This window comes from Rhinolophus sinicus, linkage group LG03 (genome assembly GCF_036562045.2).
Source record: "Rhinolophus sinicus isolate RSC01 linkage group LG03, ASM3656204v1, whole genome shotgun sequence".
NCBI classification, from domain to species: Eukaryota; Metazoa; Chordata; class Mammalia; order Chiroptera; family Rhinolophidae; genus Rhinolophus; species Rhinolophus sinicus.
Window position 1 is genome coordinate 72,268,509 of NC_133753.1, and position 23,129 is coordinate 72,291,637.

The window sequence follows — 23,129 nt, forward strand, 5'->3', positions numbered from 1 at the left end:
GCTATTACATTAGTTTCCGCTCTATGGATGTGTGTGCGTGGGCACGCTTCTCAGAGAGGAGGACTGATGGATCAATGGTAATATACGGGGTCTACAAATACATATTCTCACTCTTCTTAATTATACGACATCTACAAGTATCATGTGTAATACATTGACATACAGTCCTCATAAGGGGACACAAAGGGGGCTTCTGAGGTTCAGGTTGCATTGTGTTTCTTTTCTGGATGCTGTTTGCATGAGTGTGTAATTTGTGAAAATCAACTGAGCCAAACATTTTGGTATGTGCACGTCTCTGTAGGTGTAGTAAACTTAAAAAGTTGTATGTATTTTTTAAGATTTTTATTAAAAATATAGTTAGCATGTAATACTATACTAGTTTCAGGTGTAGACAGTAGTTACTCAATATTCATATACCTAAAGAAATGATCACCATGATAAGTCCAGCAACCATCTGACACCATACAATGCTATCACGATATATTGACTATCTTTCCTATGCTGTACATTATATCCCTGTGACTTATTTGTTTTATACTTTGAAATTTGGATCACAATTGCCCTTCACCTTTTCCCCTTTTTAATTTTTTCAGTTTCAGTTGGCATTCAATATTATTGTCATACAGGGTGTTATGCAGGGTCTCTGGTCCTGCTCCCCACGTAAGAACACAGGATATGGTGAGGCCAAAAAGGAACACCACAGAGCCACAGATAGGGAAGTCATACCACTATATTCTCGCTGGCAGCGGGGCAAGACACATGCAGTAGGATCCACACAATCGGGAATCCACCATTCGCTTCTTCTGCCTGCCAACCAACCAACCAACCAACCAATCAACGCAGTCCTGGCAGTTATATCAGTAGCCAATTGGCTAACCAGTTACAGGTGACAGCCAACCAATCACAGTTGATGGTCATTCACTACCCAAGCCAGCACCTCCCCATGTGAGGCTGAGAGCCTGGAAACTGCTCTGTGGGACTGTGTCCCCATAATTATTTTATATGAATTTCAGGTGTACAGCATATGGTTAGACTGATATAATTTAAAAAGTGGTCCCCCAGTCTGGTACCCCCCTGGTGCTATACATAGTTATTACCATATTATTGACTATAGTCCCATGATTATTTTGTAACCACCAATTTGTACTTCTTAATCCCTTCCCCTTTTTCATCCTGCCTTCCAGGCCCCCTCCCATCTATCACCCCGATAAATCCAGTACCCGTCTGACACCATATGTAATTATTACAATATTATTGACTATAATCCTGATGCTATACCCTATATCCCCATGACTATTTTGTTACAACCAACTTGTACTTAATCTTTTCCCCTTTTTCACCCACTACCCCAATCCTCCTTCCATCTGGCAACCATCAAAATATTCTCTGTATCTATGAAACTGTTTCTGTTTCGTTTGTTTATTTTGTTCTTTAGATTCCATATATAAACAAAATCACATTGCATGTCTTTCACTGTCTTATATACTCCACTCAGTACAATACTTTCCAGGTCCATCCAAGCCACCGCAGATGGCAAGAACCCATTCCATCCCATTCCTGAATAATACTCCACTGTATATATGTACCACCCCCTCTTTATCCATTCTTTTGTCAACAGACACCCAGGCTGCCTCCGTATCTTGGCCATTGTAAACAATGCTGCAGTGAATATACGGATGCACATATCCCCTTGAAGGGGCATTTTGGGTTTCTTCGGATAAATAGTGGGATTACTGGGTCTTTCTTTGTCTCTTCTTTCAATCTGTGTGTGTCTTTTAATCTGAAGTGAGTCTCTTGTAGGCAGCATATATAAGGGTTTTGTTTCCTTATTCATTCAGCCCTCCTAAGTCTTTTGATTGGAGCATTTAATCCATTTACATTGAAAGTAATTGCTGATAGATATATATCTACTGCCATTTTATTATTCATAATTTTATTTTCTTTTTTTCCATCTTAAAGAAGTCCCTCTAACATTCCTTATAATACTGTTTGGTGGTGATGAACTCCTTTAGCTTCTCTTGTCTGGGAAGCTCTTTATCTGGCCTTCAATTTTCAATGATAGCCTTGCTGGGTTGAGTACCCTTTGTTGTAGGTCGTTTCTTTTCATCATATTGAATATTTCCTGTCATTCCCTTCTGTCCTGCAAAGTTTCTGTTGAGAAATCAGTTGGCAGTCTTATGGGAGCTCTCTTGTGGGTAACTAACTGCTTTTCTTTTGCTGCTTTTAGGATTCTCTCTTTATCTTTAACCTTTGCCATCTTCATTATAATGTATCTTGGTGTGGGACTGTTTGGGTTCATCTTGTTTGGGATGCTGTGATTCCTGGACCTGTATGTCTATTTCCTTCACCTGGTTAGGAAAGTTTTCAATCATTTTTTCTTCAAATAGATTCTCAATCCCTTGCTTTCTCTCTTCTCCTTCTGTTATGACTGTGATATGACTGTTGTTATGCTTGATGTTGTCCCAGAGATGTCTTAAACTATCCTCATTTTTAAATGCATTTTATTTATTTATTTATTTATTTATTTACTTACTTACTTACTTACTTTGTTGTACTGATTGGGTGTTTTCTGCTACCTTGTCTTCCAAATTGCCTATGTGATCCTCTGCTTCATCTAGTCTGCTGGTGATTCCTTCTGGTGAATACTTCATTTCAGTTATTGTATTCTTCACTTCTGATTGGTTCTTTTTTATGGTTTCTATGTCCTTTTTATGTTTGCAATTGCTTTGTAGAAGTTCTCACTAAGTTCCTTGAACATCTTATAACCACTGTTTTGAACTCCGTATATAGTAAGTTGCTTGCCTCCATTTTGTTCAGTTCTTTTCCTAGAGTTTTCTCCTGTTCTTTCATTCAGGAATTATTTGTTTCCTCATTTTCGCTGCCTCTCTGTGTTTGTTTTTATGTATTAGGTGGGGCTGTTATGTCTCCCAATCTTGCCACGTGGCCTTAAGTAGTAGGGATCCTGAGGAGCCCAGTGGCACAGTCTCCCTGGTCACCTGAGCCGGGTGCTCCAGGAGTGTCCCTCGTGTGGTTGTGTGTGCCCTCCTGTTATAGTTGAGCCTTGATTGCTGTTGGCATGTCAGTGGGTGGTATTGACCCTCAGGCTGACTGGCTGTGGGGTTTGGCCACATCAACAGCTTATGGGCTGCTGTGCATGGGGCTTACCCCATGGAGTGGGATTTGCCTCTGTGGGCTCTGGTGCTTCTTGAGACCACCGTTTGTTTGTGCCACTTGTGGGGCCAATTGGGCAGTGCTCTGAATCCAACCTCCAAGTATGTTGGTTCTTGGGGCCTTTGGGGAGGCCCAGGTCAGCCATTGCTTGTGACTGGCCAGGGAGTACCTGGTAGAAACTACAAAGTGATCCACATTTGGTCCCTGCCTGTGCTATACCTGGAGGCCATGCTGAGAACCAAGGACAGCTGCCACTAGTACAAGGTCGGGGGTAGCTCTGCAAAAAGCCAGGACACCTGGAGGCCTGCTGCCACCTGCTGGCTCTCGTCCAGTTCAGCCACTAATAAAGACTCCTGCAGTATGCAAGTTGGGTGAGGCAGGGTCTCAGTGAGTCAACAGGGTGGAGCAGTGGAGCTCACCAGGCCAATCAGATTCAGATTTGGCCCATAGGGGCGGGCTCAACACAGTAAAAATGTTGCCCACCTGCTGCCTGCACTCAATCAGGGCCCCACACAGGGAAAATGGGGACTGTCCCTCCAGTCCTCACCCCAAAGTTACACAACTCAGTCTCTCCCTATGTGTCTCCAATGCACCCCAAGTCACCATCCTCCACCGGAGCCAAGGGTGAATGCCTGCACGGTCCCTTGAAGAGGATGTCTGGGTTTTCTCCAGCCTTCAGTCACACCCAGATGGTAGGAATCCCCATTGTTTTTCACAGCCAGAAGTTGTGAGGACTCCTCTTCCCAGCACCATACTCCAGGCTGGGGAGTCTGCTGTGGGGGGCTGGGGTCCCTTGCTCTTTCGTGGGGAACCTCTGTGGCTGCCATATCTCTCCCAATTTGAAATCACCACATGTGAGTGTGGGACCAGCCCATTTCATATCTCCACCCCTCATACCAGTCTCGATGTGGCCTCTTCTTTATAGCCTTAGTTATAAAACTTCTGTTCAGCTAGACTTCAGATGGTTCTCCAGGTTGATTGTTCTATTAATTTGGTTGTAATTTTCATGTGTTCATGGGATGAGGCAAGTACAGTGTTTATCTATTCTGTCATCTTGGATCTCCCTAGCTCTAAAAGTTGTGTATTTTTAAAGGTGTCCTCTGAATGGGAGCATTTAGAAACCACTGATTGATAAAAATCTGCATGATGCCAAACACTGTGTCAGAAAGAATAGCTTGAAAAGTCACGGCTCCTGTTTTCAAAGAGTTTCTAGAGTGGTAAACGACCTAAGGCCCAGTTCATTAATATTGAACCATCCTTATTTGAGGCCAGGTTGCAAATTCATGAGTAAAGAGCTTGCAATTTATTCAGACTATAACAGGGAATAATTTAGGGTTTGTGAATAGGGAGTGTTTTAAGATTGGTCTGGTGTTCTAGTTGGGTTGAGATCGGGAGGAGAGTTTAGAGACAGGGAAAATGGTTAGTAGCCTATTATAACTAAGTGTTTAATGATAGGAGCCTTAATTAATTCAGAAGCTGGTTTTGGATAGTAACGGAAAGGAAGGGGTAAATATGAAGGGGAGGTATTGAGAAGATGTATATGTATTGGAATGTGGCAATTTTATCCATTTATTCAGCAAATATTGAGTGACTACCACGTGCTAGGAGATTTAGTAGTGATCGAAATATTCTTTTCATGGGTTGCCAGTTAGCTCAGTTGGTTAGAGTGGGGTACTAATAACACCAAGGTTGTCAGTTCAATCCCACATGGGCCACTGTGAGCTGTGCCCTCCTTAAAAAAATAAATAAATAAAAATAAAAATTCCATCTCATTTTCTGAATTTAATTTACTTAGTAGGTCATTTCCACTGTTTTTTGAGATGTGTAACTTTGTATATGAACCTAGAAGAAGAGGACACAGAAATGAATATGCACTCACCTGAGCATCTCTGGACATATAATTCTCAGGATTACACTCAATGAGAAGCAAAAATGCTATCTTCCTCAGGTGAAATACACTTGGGAAAGTTGGCTGATGTGAGATCATGGAAGACTGCTCAAGGGGACCGCCTTACCTAAAGGTTTTTGCTTCCTTTAGTAACCTTGGTGTAGCAACTGCTCTCAGTAGAGTGAATAAGGGATGCTTTTGTATTTTCATTTGGGGTGTATCCTGTGTGGCTTTATGTTTAGACATATGTATTATTACTAAAGTAAGATAGCCCTATTATTTCTATATTATAGCACATTAAATTAATAGTTAATTGTTCACAGGTAGCATTTGAGATCTTGCTCCCCAGCATGTCATCAGTTTGGCTCAAGTAAACTCTTATGAAGGTTTAAAAAAAAGAAAAAATGAAACCAAACCAAAACAGTTAATTGTTCACAAGTCCGAATCTCTCACTTGTTATAAGATCACTGTTTCTTTCAAGGTCCTTTACATATAGAAATGAAATATACATAAATTATTTAGTAGTGAAACTAATAATCTTGAAGGAGAAAAAGAGTTCTGGATACAGCCTTGCAGAAGATGAAGGGGGTTGATTATCCTAAAGACAGAATTCTGTAGGTCAATCCCTAAACAGTATAAGCATTTTTGTCTAGAAAGGATTTTCTGGTGGAAGAGATTTAGTCTCTGGTAGAATTTGAGATTCCTAAAGCCTGGATTGCCTCCTCTGACATACAGAGGAAGCCAAAGAACCAGTGCAGGTACTTCTGAAAAATCAACCAAATCAAGGGCAGTTCCTGGAAGTCTTTGTGTTCACATTCACTTTGGGTAAGTTATTACGGTAGTAAATTGGCAAATTTTAAGAGCATAGGAGGGCCACTTAACATGAACTGCTTATAGATTCTTTCTAGACTCCTCATGACCTGTTTTGTGCTCAAAGGAAAGCCACATCTTTCTTGTCTGCCCACTCTTGGCCAATCAGCATACAACCCTGAGTAGTGCAGAGGAAGAAACCTCAGCCAGATCTCTTCTAGTCAGAACAGTGTAAGCCTGGTTGTGAGATGAGTGCTGCATGCACTACATTTCTTAACTTTTCCTCATATCTGCTGTGGTCGACTGTTTCCAGAGTTAGCCCCAGCAATGCCTCCGAAAATACATGCACTTATGCAGTGCGACTTTGCCACTTTTCTGGTTAATTGTAAAGATTATTTCCCCTCCTCTGCAATCTGAGTTAGCCTTCTGACTAGCTTTGGCCATCAGAATGTGGCAGAAGTGATACTGAGTTTCAGACCTAGGCCTTATGAGGCTTTGCAGCATCTGCTTTTCTTAGAGACCTAGGCCTTCATGGAAGTCCAGTTATCCTAAATGATAAACCACTTGAAAAGAGAGGAGAGAGCTATCCTAGAGATTGAAAGACCTCTAAGGATGCAAGATTATAAGGAGAGAGGTCCCAACATTCTAGCCATTCAGTTGAGGGGCCAGATGTGAGTAAGGCCATCTTGGATCCTCCAGCACAAATCGATGCTGCCTGAGTGACCTCAGCCTTCACCACATGGAACACAGACAATCCATCCTAGCTGAGACCTGCCCAGACAACGATGGACTCACAAACACATAATTACTAAGACCCTGAGTTTTGGGATGGTTGATTACACAGCAATAGATTATTGAAACATCCACATACTAACCAAAGGTTCTTTGGCCAAATGGCTTGTTTCTTAAGTTGTTGTCCTTACTCAGCTTTTTATTTTATGATCAAAAGCAAAATGCTTGGTCAAATATATGGTGATAGAAGAACTGATTCTGGCAGGTGAACACATAATGCAATATATAGATGATGTATTATAGAATCGTACACTTGAAACCTGTGTTTTGTTGACCATTGTCACCCCAGTAAATTTCAATAATTAAAAAATAAATCAAAATGGGGTTAGTTAATCTGTTATTAAACATTAGAAAAGACAAGGAAGGTCATGTAAAGGGAAGTCAAAGTTGGGTCTAATTGAGAATAACAGTAGTGGTCTTTTGGGAATCAGGAGACAGATGTTCCTTGGTTTACTGAGACATTCCACGGATGGTAACCAGAGCGCCCGGGAGCAGTTTTTGAGATGAAAATGTACCAAAGGAATCTAGGCCTTTTTGGAGGTCATACAGGTTGAAATTTCCAAGAAGTAGATGCTGACACAGACTTAGGAGTCTAAAAGTTTTGTTAGGAAGAAACACTTGGAAAAGGGGGAGAAAGCAGGAGTGGGTAGGGAGAGTTGTCAGACTAGGATGCAGACCTGACAAAGTCTCTGCAGACCAGTGGGGTGTTCCAGAGCAAAAATAGCTCATTAGAGTCCATGTTCCATGGGAATGGCTATGCCCCTGTGTCCCATCACCTTGGTCAGTCTTTGGCCAGGGGCTGGTGAAGAGTGGGACAGCCAAAGGCTGTCAGCTAACTAGGCTTCTTGGGGCTGGGTAGCCAATTCATTTTTGAAGGGACCTGTCTGAAGCAGCATATCTCTGTATCTGCCAAAGGGGCCTCAGTATATTTTATGTAGGTTCTTAAATGATAACTGCATTGGTCCTTAGGTTGTTGTATGGATTGAGTTAATATATTTAAGAGTGGTTATTATGAAATTTGAATTCAAGAAAATTATATCCCCCACCCTTCTCTATCTTTGCCTTATGAGTTAGTTATTTTCCTCTGGAAACCCCTAAGCCATTGTTTTCGTCTACCATAGTTTACTACCACCATGTAAGAATATGTTTACATTTTTTCTCTTCCTAGGCTGAGCTCCCCCAGGGGCAGAAGTATGTCTTATTTACTTTTGTACCTACCCAACACTTGGTCTCTGAAAGAAAATAAATCCTCAGAAATTAAATGAATGAATGAGTAAAGTTGTCTTTTGCTTCTAATAGTGATGCTTTTTATCCATCCAGTTTGAACTGGATCCACTATGTTTATTTTGTGTAAAGTATTTTTTTTTAAATAAATTTATTGGGGTGACTGGTTAGTAAAATTACATAGGTTTCAATCATGTAAAATGTTCTGAAAGCTGCATTTGTTTATACACTCATTCCAACAGGTTAGTTAACTCACCTTCCTAAAAGATGACCAAATGAAAAGTGATTGAGAGTGAGAAATGGTGGGGATGAGGGTGGGCATTGGAGGGGGCTGCAAGAAGGGGGGACTAAAGGCTCTAAGAAGAGAAAGAATAAGTTTAAGGTGAAGAGAGAAGAGAAAAAGAAATAAAAGCTGTCAGATAGAAGAGGCTAATGAAAGAAAAAGCAGGACAAGAAGGAAAAAGAATGAAAAGAGACAGAAAGAGGCGGTGGGGAGTCAGGCTGTGCTGACCTGCCCAAGGAAATATCCATCAGAAGTCTGACAGCTGTTACCATAATAGGAACTGGCATCTAAAGAGAGGGCAAGTCTAGTTTAATTAGTTAAATGGCATTCTCTATGTCCAATGGGGGTAGAGGAGGTAAAGAAAATAGGATTGGTGACCCACCTCCTTTCATAGGCTAAAAGGAAAAACAGATTTATAAAGCTTAGCCAGGCATTAAAGAGACAGGAGGTGTTTCTTTTCCAAATTGAGTTCACAAGACTCCTATGTGTTTCTATTCACCAGTACCTTTTAAAGGAACCTGTACTGCTCTGGTAGGAACAAGTGTTATCAAATATCATTCTTTACCTTGAATGGAGTCAAGAATAGGTTTACTCATCTGCTCCTTTCTTTCTGCAAGCCAGACTCATATCAGGAGTCCTTAATGATGTAGCAGGAAGCCAGCACCATCCTTGATCACTGTTTGTAGCACTAAGACTGTGATTCTGTGACCCTGGGTTCTTAATCCAACTCTGCCACTAAATTGGATGAGTGACTTTGGGCAAATCATTTCACCAGTTCCATCCCTTCTGCACTAAAATTCAGTGGTATTATAGTCTTACAAAAAAATAAAAAATCTGGAGAATGTTCTCTTTAGGAAACCAAGGTCTGACAGTCAAATTTGAACCTTACCATATTATAAAAAGACGAAGTAAAATTACTTATATATTTTTTCCATCTCATGCTTCCACCCCTAATGTACTTCCTCTGCTAAGAATCCTCGTTTATATTATCTTGTTGGTAGAAATTATTAGGGTTGAGTTACATTTTTTCCTTTCTGTTTATAACATCAGATCTCAAGGACCATACAAATTAATTCTTCTTGGTTCTGCAGATTAACTGATGTCAACTCGCCTGGCCTGGGGTTCAGGAAAGACTGATAAAGAAACAGTTTCCAAACTTTAAGCAGAACAAAACAAAAAAACCACAAAAGCCTGATGACGGAATGTTCTAGGGAAAGAGAAAACCCAGACAATGACTGCACACAGTGGGTAAATCCCCTATCTTTTGAGAACACAAACTCCATTTCCCCAGGGAAACTATGTTCACTAGAAGTTGTTTTAGGACAAGGCTGAATAAATTAAATATTTCAACACCATATGTTCAGCTTTTGGCAGGAGATGTAGGTGGGAAGGGAATCTCAATGTTAGGGAATGCCCATATCACACCCCAGCTGCTATTTAGTCATGAAATAAGGAGAAACACACAAATATTTGGTTAAAACACCTTTAATGGAAAGGAAAGACACTAACATCTCCCTTGACTGCTCTTTACATTTTACTATGTTAGGAAGCTCTGGAGCCTACACCTTCGGAGAAGAAGCCGTCATTCAAGTCAGTCAATAGCAGAATCAACACTCTCTCCTCCTCAGAACTCCTCTTCCAAATGATCCTATGTTAAGAGTAAATACTACATCTCATTACAAGACGGAGAAGCAGGGAGGACACCATCTGGAGCTCATCTCTGAAAGTCTGGGACTCTAAGAACCAGACAGTGGCAAAGACATAAGCCCCAGTCCGTGGACAGGCAAGATGGGGAGGAAATGGGACTCGAGAGAGGAAGATGAGGAAAATACAAGGGGCCAGGGAACAAAGGAGGGAGTTATCTAAAACTAGGAGCACACTAGTGCTAGGACATCCCCTATGATCTGTGGTACACTGCTGCACACCATTAGTCCAAAAGAACATCCATGAGATCCATCCAATCAAGAATTCAAGGTCCATTCCCTTACCTCATGTCCCTTTCTTAATCACACAGTTTCCCAGTATAAATCCCTATACTTTAGTAACATTCCTCAACTCTCCACCATTATTTCAACTGCCCTCGCCAACAGTGTTTGTTAAAGATGGGAACTAACTTCACATTTCCCACGGGAGATCTCTTGGCAAGTAATCTGCTCGTTTCCTAACTTTGAGAGGCAATGATGAAGGAATGTGAGTAGCTGGAGATGTCTTGGCATACCGACCAGCCAACACTTTGCCTTGATGTGACTATCAAGGAGTTTACTGGGGAGAGTGTCCTATGCTCTACATTTCTCCCTACCTTCTAGGGCCGAGCCACAGATACAGATATTGCTGTATTGCTGCAGCTTCATTGATGGCACCTTGTGGAGCAGGGGGAAAGAGAAGGAATGTACAGTTTGCTATTTCTCTTCTATGATGGGCTTCTCAGGCAATGCTGTGGATGCAGGAGGCTGAAATAAGAAGAGGGGGTCTCTCTTCTCCTTGGCCTCTCTGCATCCCATTGCTACAGGCACCTTTCTAGCCATAATTCCTAGGCCAAACAGCACTGGTGGTGCCAGGCCTGAAGTGGTAGTGGAGGTGGAGCTGGACCTCCCGGACTTGATAGGTAGGCCACCTGACGGGAAAGACGTGTACTGGTTCCAGAGAGACAGGGGAACCACCCTCACCAGCTGGGAGGAATGTCTTGGGACAAGAAGTCCTGCAGATTGACCTGGTCACCAGAGAGGAGTGGCACTGAGCCCTCCAGGGACAGCTGCCGGCCCAAAGGGCTGCAATTCCAAATGTGGGTGCTCAGGTGCATCTGCCAAAAGGAAAGGGAGAAGAAGGGAGAAGAGGGGAGAATGGTCACCCCAGGGAAGCTGGAGAAGGTTTCAGTTGGGAATGTGAAAGCTATAGAGAATCCATTTCCCTGTGAATGAAGAGGGAAGAAAAATTCCTCAGGGGGCCATCCCCCTGCGAGCACAACAATTTCAAAGCTCAGGAACTAGAGAAAAGCCACTAGGGTCATATCATGTAAGAACTCAGAGAAAAAGACAAATAGGGGCTCATAAATCATGGAGGTCCTTCTACAGAGCTCTTGATTTCTGCAACCTGGATCAAAGGGCAGCAGGTACAGAAAAAACAGGCTCATGGAATTGTAGGGTCATCTTTTCGGGGAAAGGGGGACAGCCCTGGGGAAGTGATGGAGGGTGAACAGCCTGGGACCAAGGAAAGAGCAGCAATATTCTGAGGGCCGTGGGGGGCAAAGGGCTGTACCTGGTGGTGAGCCAGCAGCATATGCTTCTTGAGGGTAGCCCGCTCGAGAAAACCCTGCCTGCAGAAAACACAAGTGAGGAGTGGTCCCTCCTTGGGGTGGATCTTCTGATGTTCTTCCAGAGCTGCCTGGGTGGGATAGGTCTGGCCACACACTTCACAGGCCTTTCTGCTACTGCCCTCTCCTGGCTCCTTTCTCATTGCTTCCGGCATGCTCAGCTCCTCCACCAAGGTGGTGCTGCTGCCTTCCCCTTCAAGGGCAAATGCTGACGTTGGGCTTGAGCTCCTCTGTGGTTTGCCCCCCTCTTCTGTGCCTCCTGCAACATCACCGCCTCCCTGCTCCATTGGCTGTGTTTGATTCAGGCTGTCAGGTGGCGGCGGTGGTGGTGGTGGCGGCGGCGGTGGCGGTGGCAAAGGAGGTGGTTGAATTGCTTTCTCATTACTGTCCATCTCCTTCCCAGCTGTGGCTGCTGCCACCACTGTCCCCACTTCCTCCTCTGCCCCAGATGCTTCTTCCGAATCACCTCGCACTGATATTGCCTTCTCACCTCCACTCTCTGAACCTCTTCCTGCCAGAGAATCTTCATCGGTTACATCTTCGTCTTCTTCCTCATCCTCTTCCTCCTCTTCAGACAATTCCTCTTCTGGGGATGGCTGGGATGGCTGCTGAGGGAAACTCCCTGCCCCAGAGACTGTAGACTGCTCAGAGCCATTCTCCTGGGCAGCTCCCCCGCCTTCAGGGAGCGCGGTGCTACCGTTGGGGATTTGGCCCCCCAGGTGCATCCGAACATGCTGCTGCAGAGTAACAGCGTTGGTGAACTTCTTCTGGCAGATGGGGCAGGAATTCTGGGCCCGGGCAGCTGGGCTGGCCTTGTGGCCCACAAAATGTGCACGCAGATTGCCTCGCGTGGAGAAGGCTCTGCCACACACTTTGCATTTGAAGGGCCGCTCACCTCCATGTTGGCCATAATGCAGGCGCAGTGCTCGAGGACAGCTTAGCACCCGGAGGCAGATGACACACTGGTTAGGTCCAGATGAGGCTGAGGATGAAGCTGCAGGGGCAGAGGTGGTGGGGGCTCCTGAGGCAGTAGAGGCCACTGCCACAGCTCCCTGTCGGTCAATCTTTTCTACCAGTTGCTGTAGCTTTGATGTCTCAGAGGGTGAGGTCCCCAAGGGCTCTAGCACATAGGGGAAGGGGAAGCTCCCAGTGGACTTAAAGTGGTTGGTAAGCAGTGCCCAGCTGGGTAGTGAAGTCACCAGCTTACTTAGCTGCATGCGGGTTGCTGTGCCACTTTCTGCCACCCCGGAGATGGCGGAGGCCTCAGTCCCTGGAGGGGTATTTTCATCAGCTTTACTCTTTGGCTCTACTGCTTTCATGAGCACAAACTTATTGAAAGCAGGGAGCGCAGGAGCCGCGGCTGTGCCTGCACCAGTGGAGAGTAGTGTCAGGCTTTCTGTGGCACTGAGTGCTGTGGTGGAGGCCACCAGAGGCTTGCGTTCCACACCTCCACCTGGTATGGCTGCCTCCTCCTCAGCTTTCTCTGGTGGCACAGACATCCCATAAGGCAGGCCGCTGCTGGTGATGACGTAGTCTAGGTGCTCTGGCACCGGGTGAGGATTCATCTGCACGTGTGGGTACTTCTCACGATGCCGGTGGAAATGCACTTTGAGGTTGCCACGGGTGGTAAAGCGGTTGCCACAGACATTACATTTATAGGGCCTCTCACCTGTGTGTGAACGCAGGTGGATCTGCAGGGCACTGTCACTGCCAAATACTTTGGCACAGAAGCGGCATTTGTGCCGTCCACCAGGTTTCTCCAAGGGACCCATCACTTCCCCATAGCCCAGCTCACCACTTCCATTCTTTGGCTTCAGGAGGCCTGGGGAGGCAGCGGCCTCGAGGCCTCGGGCTGCCCCAAGACACTGTGCTGCCAGTAGTCCCGTGGTGCCTGGGAATGCCAGATGAGGCGAGGCAATCAGCTGATCTGTGCTGCCTGGCAGGGCTGGGGAGGGGGCAGGCGTGGGCTTGTGGCTTCGTCCAACCCCTCCAGCAGAAAAAGGGTGCTGTGACCCCAGTGGATGGTAAAGGTGGAAGAAAGCCTGCTTGGGTGTTTCTGCCCCTGAGGAGGAGGAGGTGGAGGAGGAAGGTGCCAGTGTCTTGCCAGTTTGGACAGGCTTGATGGGGCTGAAGAGGGGCAGCAGGGGCTTGGTGGAGGAGGCAGGCCCTGTCCCAGGTAACTCTGAGGGACTGGCAGGGGCGCCGACCGTCTGGCCTAAGGAACCAAGCAGCAGTACCTGCCGGCAGATTTGCTCAGTCATCTGCATCTGATGGATCTGCCGCTGCTGCAGCACCCGGAGCTCTTCCAAGATCAGAGGGATGTTCAAGTGGCCGCTGCCTACACCTGGAGGCGGAGGTGGCGGTGGAGGAGGAGGGGGTGCAGGGGTGGATTCTGGAGGTAAGGGGGTTGCTCCCAGCTTGGGACTGGCCAAGATCAGGCCCCCACCTCCCCCAGCTGCTGTACCTGTGGCAGCGACCAGAAAATGCCCCGCAGACTCCTCTCCTCTCCGCTCTGAGGCCCAGGTAGGATCTGTGGGCACTGAGGACCCAGAATCTGGGGGGTTGCTGTGCTCTGCGTCCATGACCTGGGGACTGTTGTGGCCCTCAGGCCGGGGTTCAGAAGAGGTTGAAGAGTTGTTGGGGTTCTCCTGGCCCCCAATTATCACCATTACAGGGGGGTCAGTAGAGCATGCATTCTGGTGGGCGAGGAATTCAGTTGGGTCAGTGAATTGTGCGCAGCACTTGGCACAGACCTGGGGGTGGTCCTCCTCGCTAGCATCACCTGGGGAGAAGACAAGGAGAGAGCGTGGGTGGCGCGGTTGGAATGGGTATACAGAGGCTCTAATTAACAATCAGCCCAGTAACCGCTAGTTGGGGGTGGGGAGATGAGCTCACCATCAGGCCAAGCGGAAGGCTAGAGCTCAGTCCTGACCCTCCTTGATACGAGAACCCCAGCACGGGGGGAGGGAACACGCGCAAGCTACTGCCTTCCTCTGCTCTCCCCCGCCCAAACCCGGGCCACAGGCAGGCGCAAGGAAGAGGGCCTATGCCGAGAACCGTGCATTTGATCCCCTTCACCGAAAGTCCTTCCTCCCCTCCCCCTGCGCGTCCCTTCGGCCCCCACCCCTGCCCGGGCTGGGCCCTACCGCACCTCCAAGCTCCGCTGGCTCCCCGCAGGGACCCCCGAGAAGAGAGCTTCTCAAGGCTTCGTGCGCCATGGTCGTGGGGGAGGTGGAGGGCTGGGTGGAGTGGGAGACAATGGGTTTGGGGATTGGGGGAGGCGGCGGTGGCCGCCGGGGATGCGGCAGCGTCGTACCCAGCGGCCCAGACTGCAGAGATGGAGATCGGTGGAGGCAGCGGGGGCAGGGAGCCGCGGAGGAGGGGGAGGGGATCGAGAAGGCACAGAGGAGGGAGGAGCCAGAGCGAGAAAGCAGGGAGAGGGGAGATGGGGGAGGAGCTGCTGGGGAGGGGAGTTTGTGCGGAGGAGCTGTTGGAGAGGGAGGCGGGAGCTGGAAGAGAAGGGAGCCGGGAGGGGAAGGGGATGTTTGGGGGCGGGAACCCAGGGCCTAGGAGGGTTTACCGAGGCTCAGTGACAGGTGCTGTGGGGGTGTGGTGGGGGTCCACCTTTCCTTGCTCTCTGCCAGCTCCCCCTATCTCCAGATGTCTTTGCCCAGGCCTGCCCAGCCAGGAAGCTCAAGGGGGCAAAGTGGGAAACACAACCCTGCTCAGCAGAGCAAAGCGACAGGCTTCTCCTATTTTTCTTTGGATAAAGGATCCGCTGAGCCTGTAAAACATGGACTCCAGAGAGGGTGGTCTGATCTCCCAGAGGAGAGAGCCAGACCAGAACATCCACCCCTCATTAACACCCCAAAACACCCCAAGTTTTGTCCTGTCTTCTTCACCTCTATTCTCACCCTAACCTTCTATCCCCTAAAGAAGTTTCTTAGGGTGGGAGGCTGCAAGGTAGAATTTCCAAGGAAGTCATTTCTGGACTCCACTCTGCAAGTCCCTTTACTCGGGGCCCCTCCTCCAGAATAATAGCTGAATGCAAGTTACTCCACAGATCACCCACCCCACACACAACTTATAGAATTCATGCTTGTTTAAGGAGCCATCTTCTATTTAGAACCCACTTCTCCACCCTTCTTCCTTCATTGTCCTTCTCTTATGGACACACACTGTCACTATTAAGGACAGTTGGGCTTGGGGAGATGCTAGCCTCCAGAGGCCCACCTAGCTCTAACCTTGGGGGAGGGGAGATCCTCCTGAAACAATGGGGGAAATGCAGCAGGAGCTTCCAGGCAGCCTGTGTCTACAGCTCCTTTCAGCTCCAACCTGGTTTGAATGCCTAGACATGACTTAAAACCTGCTGACAGCCACCTCCTATTGAGGCCACCTCCTATTCAGAGACCAGGTACTCTGCATTTCCGTTCTACCTTGAAATGAATCTTAATGGATTTCCCACTTCATAAAAATACTTTCTTTTACTTACAGGAGGTAACCACAAGTCGTTAGTTTGGTGGATTTCCTGTGCACCGGTAAACCCATGTTGTTCTAATCTCAGTTCTATTCTTGCCCGGCTGGTAAGTTGAGGCATGGTGATCAGTCAGAGCACACACTATGCCACCATTGACCTTTTTGTAAAATGGTAATATTGTAGCTGTGCTATCGTCCCCAGAGAAATATTATAGGGACAAAAACTTGAAAAACTCTTCCAATATTAGTATGTATATATGGGACTTTAAATTTTGGGGGGAGTCCCAAATATAATGGATTAGAGAATTTACATTGTCAGTGGCAAGACAATCAAAATAAACTGAAAAACACATGTACTAAAATTAGATGTTTGTCATATTGCTTATTAATCTTACTAATTTCTGAGGTAAGATGTTGGCAAGGGTAGGGAGTCTTTTTCGGAGGGAGCTGAAACAACCCAGTATTAGGAACATCCACTTCACTTTTCAACATAAATTTTGCTATCTTTTTAAATTGTAAACATTTTACTGAATTATGCTTTGAAACTTCAGATAATCATAAGGATCTTAACATTGTGAATGATGACCCTGAAACAGAAGAGCTCCAGGCCTGACCCTTACAGTGAGGGCGTGGAGGACCTATTGTAATTATGGCAAGTCACAGGTTAGTGCAATGTTGTTTATTTTTACACATAAGGAAATATAAGCGTGGAGAAGTTAAGTGACTTTCCCAAGTCCATACAGGAATTGAGTGAAGGAAGCATTCAGAATTTTGACTCCGGTCCAGTGCTTTCTGAAGCACATCAACACTGTGACTTCCTAATGCTAGAGAAAGGGCCCTGTGTGGTTCCTACCTGTCATTTGCTCTCTGGCCTGAGTGAGGGCGAGGGAATCAGATGGAAGCTTTCTACTGAGTATTTGTTAATTAGCATTGAACATTTGATATCAAGTTGCTGTTTTGTCAAGTCTTCCGACAAGAAAAGAAATCCTTTTCTTTTCATCTTCTCATGGGAAACACTGTCCCCTTTCTTGCTCTTTAATGAAACTTGCTTTCTGATGCGTAATTTGATCTAAGCTCTTCTTTAAGGTAAATTTAGTCCCTGGTGAAAGGTGACGGATCAACAGCCACCTGTAAGAGGAACCCTCTATTTCTCAGCACTTTGCACTCACTGCCTATCCTGAAAAGGGGGGCAGGATTCTTAGGCAGACACGAATGAAGTCAAAAACACTGGAATAAACTAAGCTGGTAATGGTGTCCCTAGATAGCAGATAAGGTGAGGTAAACTATCCTGGGTCACATGCAAAATCTGGGATGGATGTAGGACTAAGACCTGGACATGCTTGTTTAAATTTATAAAGCGCTGAAATGACAAGGGAAAAGGAAACCAGGTGGCTCTTGAAAACCTAGTAGCCCACCAAATTGCTGCTTTAGGTTAGGGAGAGAATGACTGGGGAGAACAAACAGGAAAATAGGTGGATAGTGCCCAGCAGGGTGGTCTAGTCAGACAGTAGTTCTCAAACTTTGCTGCCCATTACAATTACCAGGAAAGCTTTTAAAAATACCGATGGCCAGGGCTCACCCCAGACCAATTAATTCAGAATCCTAGAGGGTGAGACCCAGACATCAGTATGTAAAGCTCCTCAGAAGATTCCACTGTCCAGCCAAGGATGAGAACCATAGTACCTATCAGAGTACAGCCCTTCCCATCAAACCTTCCACCCTGCTCCTCACAAATCTTATCTATCTCAACCTGGCCAAAGTTAGGGCAGAGGCAAAATGCGCTGCTCGCTGCTAAGTCCTCCTGTCAGGGTCCCTCTCTACTCTGTCTACAGCCACACTTTAGCTCTCTTGTATCCTGCTTCCATGAACAGAATTTGATGATTTACACCTGTCTGTGAGTATAAGGGACTGTACTGCACTTCCCAATGTGCATCTTGAGTCACATTTCTAATTGTAAGATGAAAAGCTTTGTTCTACATGGAGTTCAAGCATTTCCCAGCCGTTAAAGAAACAAAACACATTATGTAAACACCTGCCTAAACTTACTGTTAATGTTGGACCAACACTAATTGGTAGTGTCCATAGTTATGAATTGATTTTGTAACTGCTGTTATAGACTACTTCTAAGGGATAATATCCCATATTCTCTTCCACTCCTTTCTCCTAAATACACATACATAGTCCTTTGCCACCCAGGGCCTGTGCAACACAGTAGACAAACAGACACAATGATTTGTACATCCAGTGCTAACTGAGAAAAATATATTTGTTTCCAGTATAGGAATATCTATGATCAAACATTAAAAAGTTTGTTTGTTTGTTTGTTTGTTTTAATGGACATTTTTCTGACATCAAAGGATTCAGAACGTAACATGGAATTCATACTATTTTGGAGCTGGAAGGGACTTTAGAGATCTGACCCTTTCACTGAGTGAGCACAGTGACTGAGAGTGCCAGCTCTGAATCAAAAAGACCTGAGTTAAAGTCCCAGTTCTAGCACTTTATCTTTGTGACCTTGGGAAAGTTTCTGAATCTATCTCAGGCTTGGATTTCTCGTCTTTAAAATGGAGATATGGCCATAAAAAAGAATGAATTCTAACACATTCTACAACATGGATGAACCTTGAAAACATTAAGCTAAGTGAAATAAGCCAGACACAAAAGGACAGATTATTATATGCTTCCATTATATTAGGTACCTAGAATTGATAAATTCATAGAAAAGGGTGGTTGCCAGGGGGTGGGGGGAGAAGAATGGGGAGTTATTGTTTAATGGGTATAGAGTTTCAGTTTTGCAAGATGAAAGAGTTCTGGATATGGATGGTGGTGATGGTTGCACAGCATTGTAAATATACTTAAGGCACTGAATTTTACACTTCAAAATAGTTATAATGGTAATTTTTATGTATACTTTACCACAATAAAAAGTTTTTTAAAAAATGGAATGGAGGTAATAATAGGGATTTGGGAGGAATAAACAAGAGGCAATACATACAAGGCCTAACATAATACCTGAGGAATAGTAAATACTCCACAAATATTAGCAATGAGTATAATTATTTAAAGGAAAGGCCAAAGCTGAAGCCCTGGAAGAAGAAAGGACTTGCCCAAGGTCACATAGCTTCAAATGTCCAAGCTAGACTGAAAACCAGATTTTCTGCTTCCTTCTTCGGTGCTCTGTCTACCATGCCTGAGTTAACTTCTATCCGCTCAGAAGTGTTCTCTTTTTGACTCAGGGGTGCCTAGGGCTGAAAGGCTCAGGGCTTAATAGCCTGAGAGATGATGCTTTCTACTTTCATATATAAAGAGAATGGAGCCCTTAAAACTGTGTGCCTTCTTTCCCCTTTTGCAGCTCTTGATGTCTGCCAGCTTCCATTTCTCCCTCTAGATCTGTTTGGCTGTTGTCCTGGTTTCTCCTTCTCACTAAATATCTGGGTTTCTCATCGTTTCCTTTATTTCCCAGATGTACTAGTTTACATTTTCCCTATTCACATCCCTTATGTTCTCTAATCCAGATTTCTAGACTCTGTAGGGGAGAGGGATTTTTTTCTCTCCAGAGTTTTTAAGTAAATAGACTATTTCCTTCTCATCACTTATGTGCAATAATTAGTCTGTTAGGTTTCGGTGTTCTGGTCAAAGAAGCTGAGCAAAAACAGGGCTGGAAAACAGGTTTTACAGACTGTTTCTTGATGACATCTTAGGTCACTGCAGAGATGAGGCTTTTAAAATGTGCAACAAAGGCTCAGTTCAGCATTTGCTTGTCATATAGAGTCAACATTGCTTAAAAGGAGGCAAAGACTGCTAAAAATCTTAGTGGCACTCTAGCCTACTGAAAAAATGTCTGCTGATGCTCATGATGATACCCAAAGTTTTACAGGTACACCAAAGGGCACACATAAGAGCCCCCAAATAAGAGCCTTCCCTACCTAATTTGGGGCATGAAGAAAAAGAAAATGTCTCCAAGGTAGAAGGAAAAGTCAGCAGCCTGAAGATCACATAAGCAAATAGAAACCCTATCTATGGAAAAGGAGGGAATGAGAAATTTATATGTCTTATAAGAGCAGGAAGGAATTTCAGATTTCATCAATTATACCTACCACATCTTACAGATGAGACCCAGTTACACTCCAGATCCTGTAAGTAACCCAGGATCTTTCACTTTCAGAATTCTGATCAGAAAACCCTTAAAGCTTTCTGAGGCTGATCTTAAGAGATTACTACTACTGCTTTCTTGCTTTTTACACATTTATGTTTCTGACTTTCATGGCTCAAAGGCAATATTTCAACTGAAATTTGTTGTTGACATTGGGTTCAAGCCTACACTGTTTCTACGGGAAGATCTTGGAGCAGCATCTCCATGCCCCTAAGTCTTCATAGCCCCAAGTGGAAGCTACAGCTCAAGGGGCTTTAGAATCCAGTCAGGGCAGTTTCGAAAGATTCCTCACAGATTTTTCCTCAGCTGTGGTATGGAGAATGGGTGAGCAGACTTGAGTGAGGAGAGAGGATGCCTCTTGGGATGGGGGGATTCAGCATTGTTCCACAATCAAATCAGCAGGGGAGCAGGACTGGGAGGCAACTCGGAGGGTCTGCGGGAAGTCTCCTGTAGAGCAGGAGGAGGAGACATCCGGGCTGCAGAGGCATTAAGAGGGGCTAATGTGTCCCAGTAGGGAAGGATGCCACCACCTTGAGCCTCTAAATATGGGCACAGTGGGATCCCAGCAAAGCAGTGACTTGAGGAGGATGTGTTCTACCCAAAGCACAGTATGTCTCTTAAGGTTGTTCCATAGCAGATGGAGTACTGAGGGGATCTCAAGTCACTTTTTAACAACAGGTAGAAAAACAAATCCATGATTTAGATTTGGTCACTGTGAATACATTTTCCTAGAGCTTTTCATGCCACACATCTCTCATAAAGAAATGCTGAAGTTCACCAAGAGATTTCTGAGCTTTGGCCATATTTTAGCACTTGTAGCAAGTGCCATTGATGCAGAGAGTGTCAAAGTAAATCAACTAAAGTTGCACCACTAAGCAAGTGGTAGAGCCAGGATTTGAACCCTTAAAATCCAGCTTCAGAACTCTGTGCTTAATCTTAACCCTACACTACATTGTTGGGTGAATCAACTGTTTGCTGAATAACTATTAGTTCCTTCCTGAGCCAGGACTCTAGACTGTTCATGTCACACGTGAACATGTGTAGCCATACCACTGACCAGTATGTCCAAAACTTGCTTCCTAAGTTTTACCTGGATGTTTGCAAAGATATAGATTCGCAGACCCTAGCACAGATCTATCCACAATCAAGCGAGTTTGGAAAACCCTAATGTGGTGGAGTGAGTACCACCAGCCCTGAGCATCAGGAAACGGGTGTTTGTCCTGACTATGCTTCTGTTTCTGAGATTTTGGGCTATGTCACTTCTCAATACCCTGGTTGCTCTACCATCTGCCTCTTTCTGGAATGTTGAAAGAATACATGAAATCTCCTCCTCCCCCCTCTGCCCCCCTCCCCCCCTGTGCCCCCCTCCCCCCAATAAAGAAAATTTGTTACTTAAAACAGATGATAGTAGCTTCATAAAATGACATACATGTATGTTAACTCATACGTTTTTTCTTCTCTTGGCCTTCCTTGAAGCCCAAACCTAAGCCCCTCATCCAGACCTCTCCTCCGGCCTCTACCCCAGGTGACACGGATACACATCCCAAACCAGGCTGCATCTGACCGACATTAGCTCCCTCTGGGAGCTCTGATCTGCTCTCAGCTCAGCCCAACAATGAGAAACTTTTTTCTCTTCTCCCTCAAGGGAACCTTCACGTTTATCCGATTCATTCTCTTGCAACCCAACTCTTCAGAAAGGAAAGGGGGGAAAATCCCACCCCTGAGAGACGGTCTTCAGGTCTGAGGACGTTACTTAGCAACGGCACAAAGACCAGAGAGAAAAGGGGGACCTGGGGAGAAAACTCTTGGGTGGGGAGACAGAGCCAGTTTGAAAACTCCATTTCATCCAGAGAAAAACAACAAGGAAAACACAAACAGAATTAATTCTGAGAAAAGCCAAGAGGGGCTTCTCCCCACCACAGGTCATCTCCTTACTCCCTGCATCTCAACTCCTTCAAACCCCCGGTGACCATGTTCTCCCCCTGCTTTCGCCCATGGCCCGGGTGCCCTCCCCTTGCCCTGGCTTGACCCACACAGACTTGGACTCAGGGCTCCCCCACCCCTCCCCAAGCACCCACCGTTCTCAGACGCGCTGGGACCTTCGCAGTCCGAGATTAACTGTTGGGGTTTCCGCTGCTTTCGCCGAGACATTCCCGTGTAGAGAGAGGTGGGAGAGGGAGGGGCAACGCTCACTTAGTCTTAACTGGGGTGACCTGGTCTGGTCACCTCCTTGGATCTGAAGCCAACTGATGCCTCTCCCCCAGTGCAAATCACTGTGAAGCAGAGGTGTTCTCTCTTCCCAGAGACAGACAGACAGACAGACTTGCGCGCCCTCTCTCTCTCTCTCTCTCTCTCTCTCTGATTCTCTGTCCCTGACTCTCTCTCTCTCTCTCTCTCTCTCTTTCTCTCTCAATCTCTGCAAGTCTTTAAAGGGGAGACGCCCCCTTTTTTTTCTTCAGCTTCTTCCCTACGCTTCTGCAGCTCCCATTGTAAAAGCAAAAATCCTAATCTTTCCGCACACTCTTGTCTTTTGTACTGCAGAGGAAAGGATTTAACCCTCTCCTCCCTGCCAGCGCGTGGGGCCTCTCCCCGTGCTGTCTGTTCAGAAAATGTCCCTCACTTGTGTTTTGAACTCTTCTTCTAAGCTCTTCACAGTGCTTTTTGATTCTTTCACGATTCTATGTCACCTTGTTTCATAATGTGACTGCTTCTGGGGTATAAGCTGAACGGAGAACTTTCTGGTATATCTTGATAAGGAGTCCAAGAAGCAGCTACTTCTAGTCATAAATGGACATATGAAAGGTTGGCAAAAAGACGGAGTAAAGATGAACAGTCAGTATAATAATAATATATGTAGAGCTCTTTATAATTTATAGTATATTTTCATGTACAGGATATATTTTGAATATTACAAGTCTGAAATGAACATGCCAGGTTTTACCTCTCTCGTTTACAGATGATCCTTTTTACAGATGAACCAAAAGTCTCAGTGAGGTTAAGTAACCTATCCAAGATTGTACAG

At 45.5% G+C, this 23,129-nt stretch overlaps 1 protein-coding gene across 7 annotated transcripts; it reads right to left on the reverse strand.

Moving 5' to 3' along the window:
* Positions 1 to 9,637: 9,637 nt before the first annotated feature.
* Positions 9,638 to 22,476, reverse strand: SALL2 (spalt like transcription factor 2). 7 transcript variants are annotated; one of them, XM_019713581.2, is made up of 4 exons: positions 22,186 to 22,475; positions 13,943 to 14,260; positions 11,424 to 13,822; positions 10,693 to 10,968 (listed from the first exon to the last, which is right to left on the reverse strand). In XM_019713581.2, the coding sequence occupies exons 1-4, from the start codon at positions 22,256 to 22,258 to the stop codon at positions 10,831 to 10,833; spliced, it is 2,928 nt and encodes a 975-aa protein (XP_019569140.2). In that variant the 5' UTR covers positions 22,259 to 22,475; the 3' UTR covers positions 10,693 to 10,830. The 7 variants fall into 7 exon arrangements, with proteins under 7 accessions (XP_019569137.2, XP_019569142.2, XP_019569143.2 ...); XM_019713578.2 differs by having other exon boundaries at positions 9,638 to 10,968; positions 11,424 to 14,260; positions 22,186 to 22,476; XM_019713583.2 differs by having other exon boundaries at positions 9,638 to 10,808; positions 11,425 to 14,260; positions 22,186 to 22,474.
* Between the last annotated feature and the right edge of the window lie 653 nt (positions 22,477 to 23,129).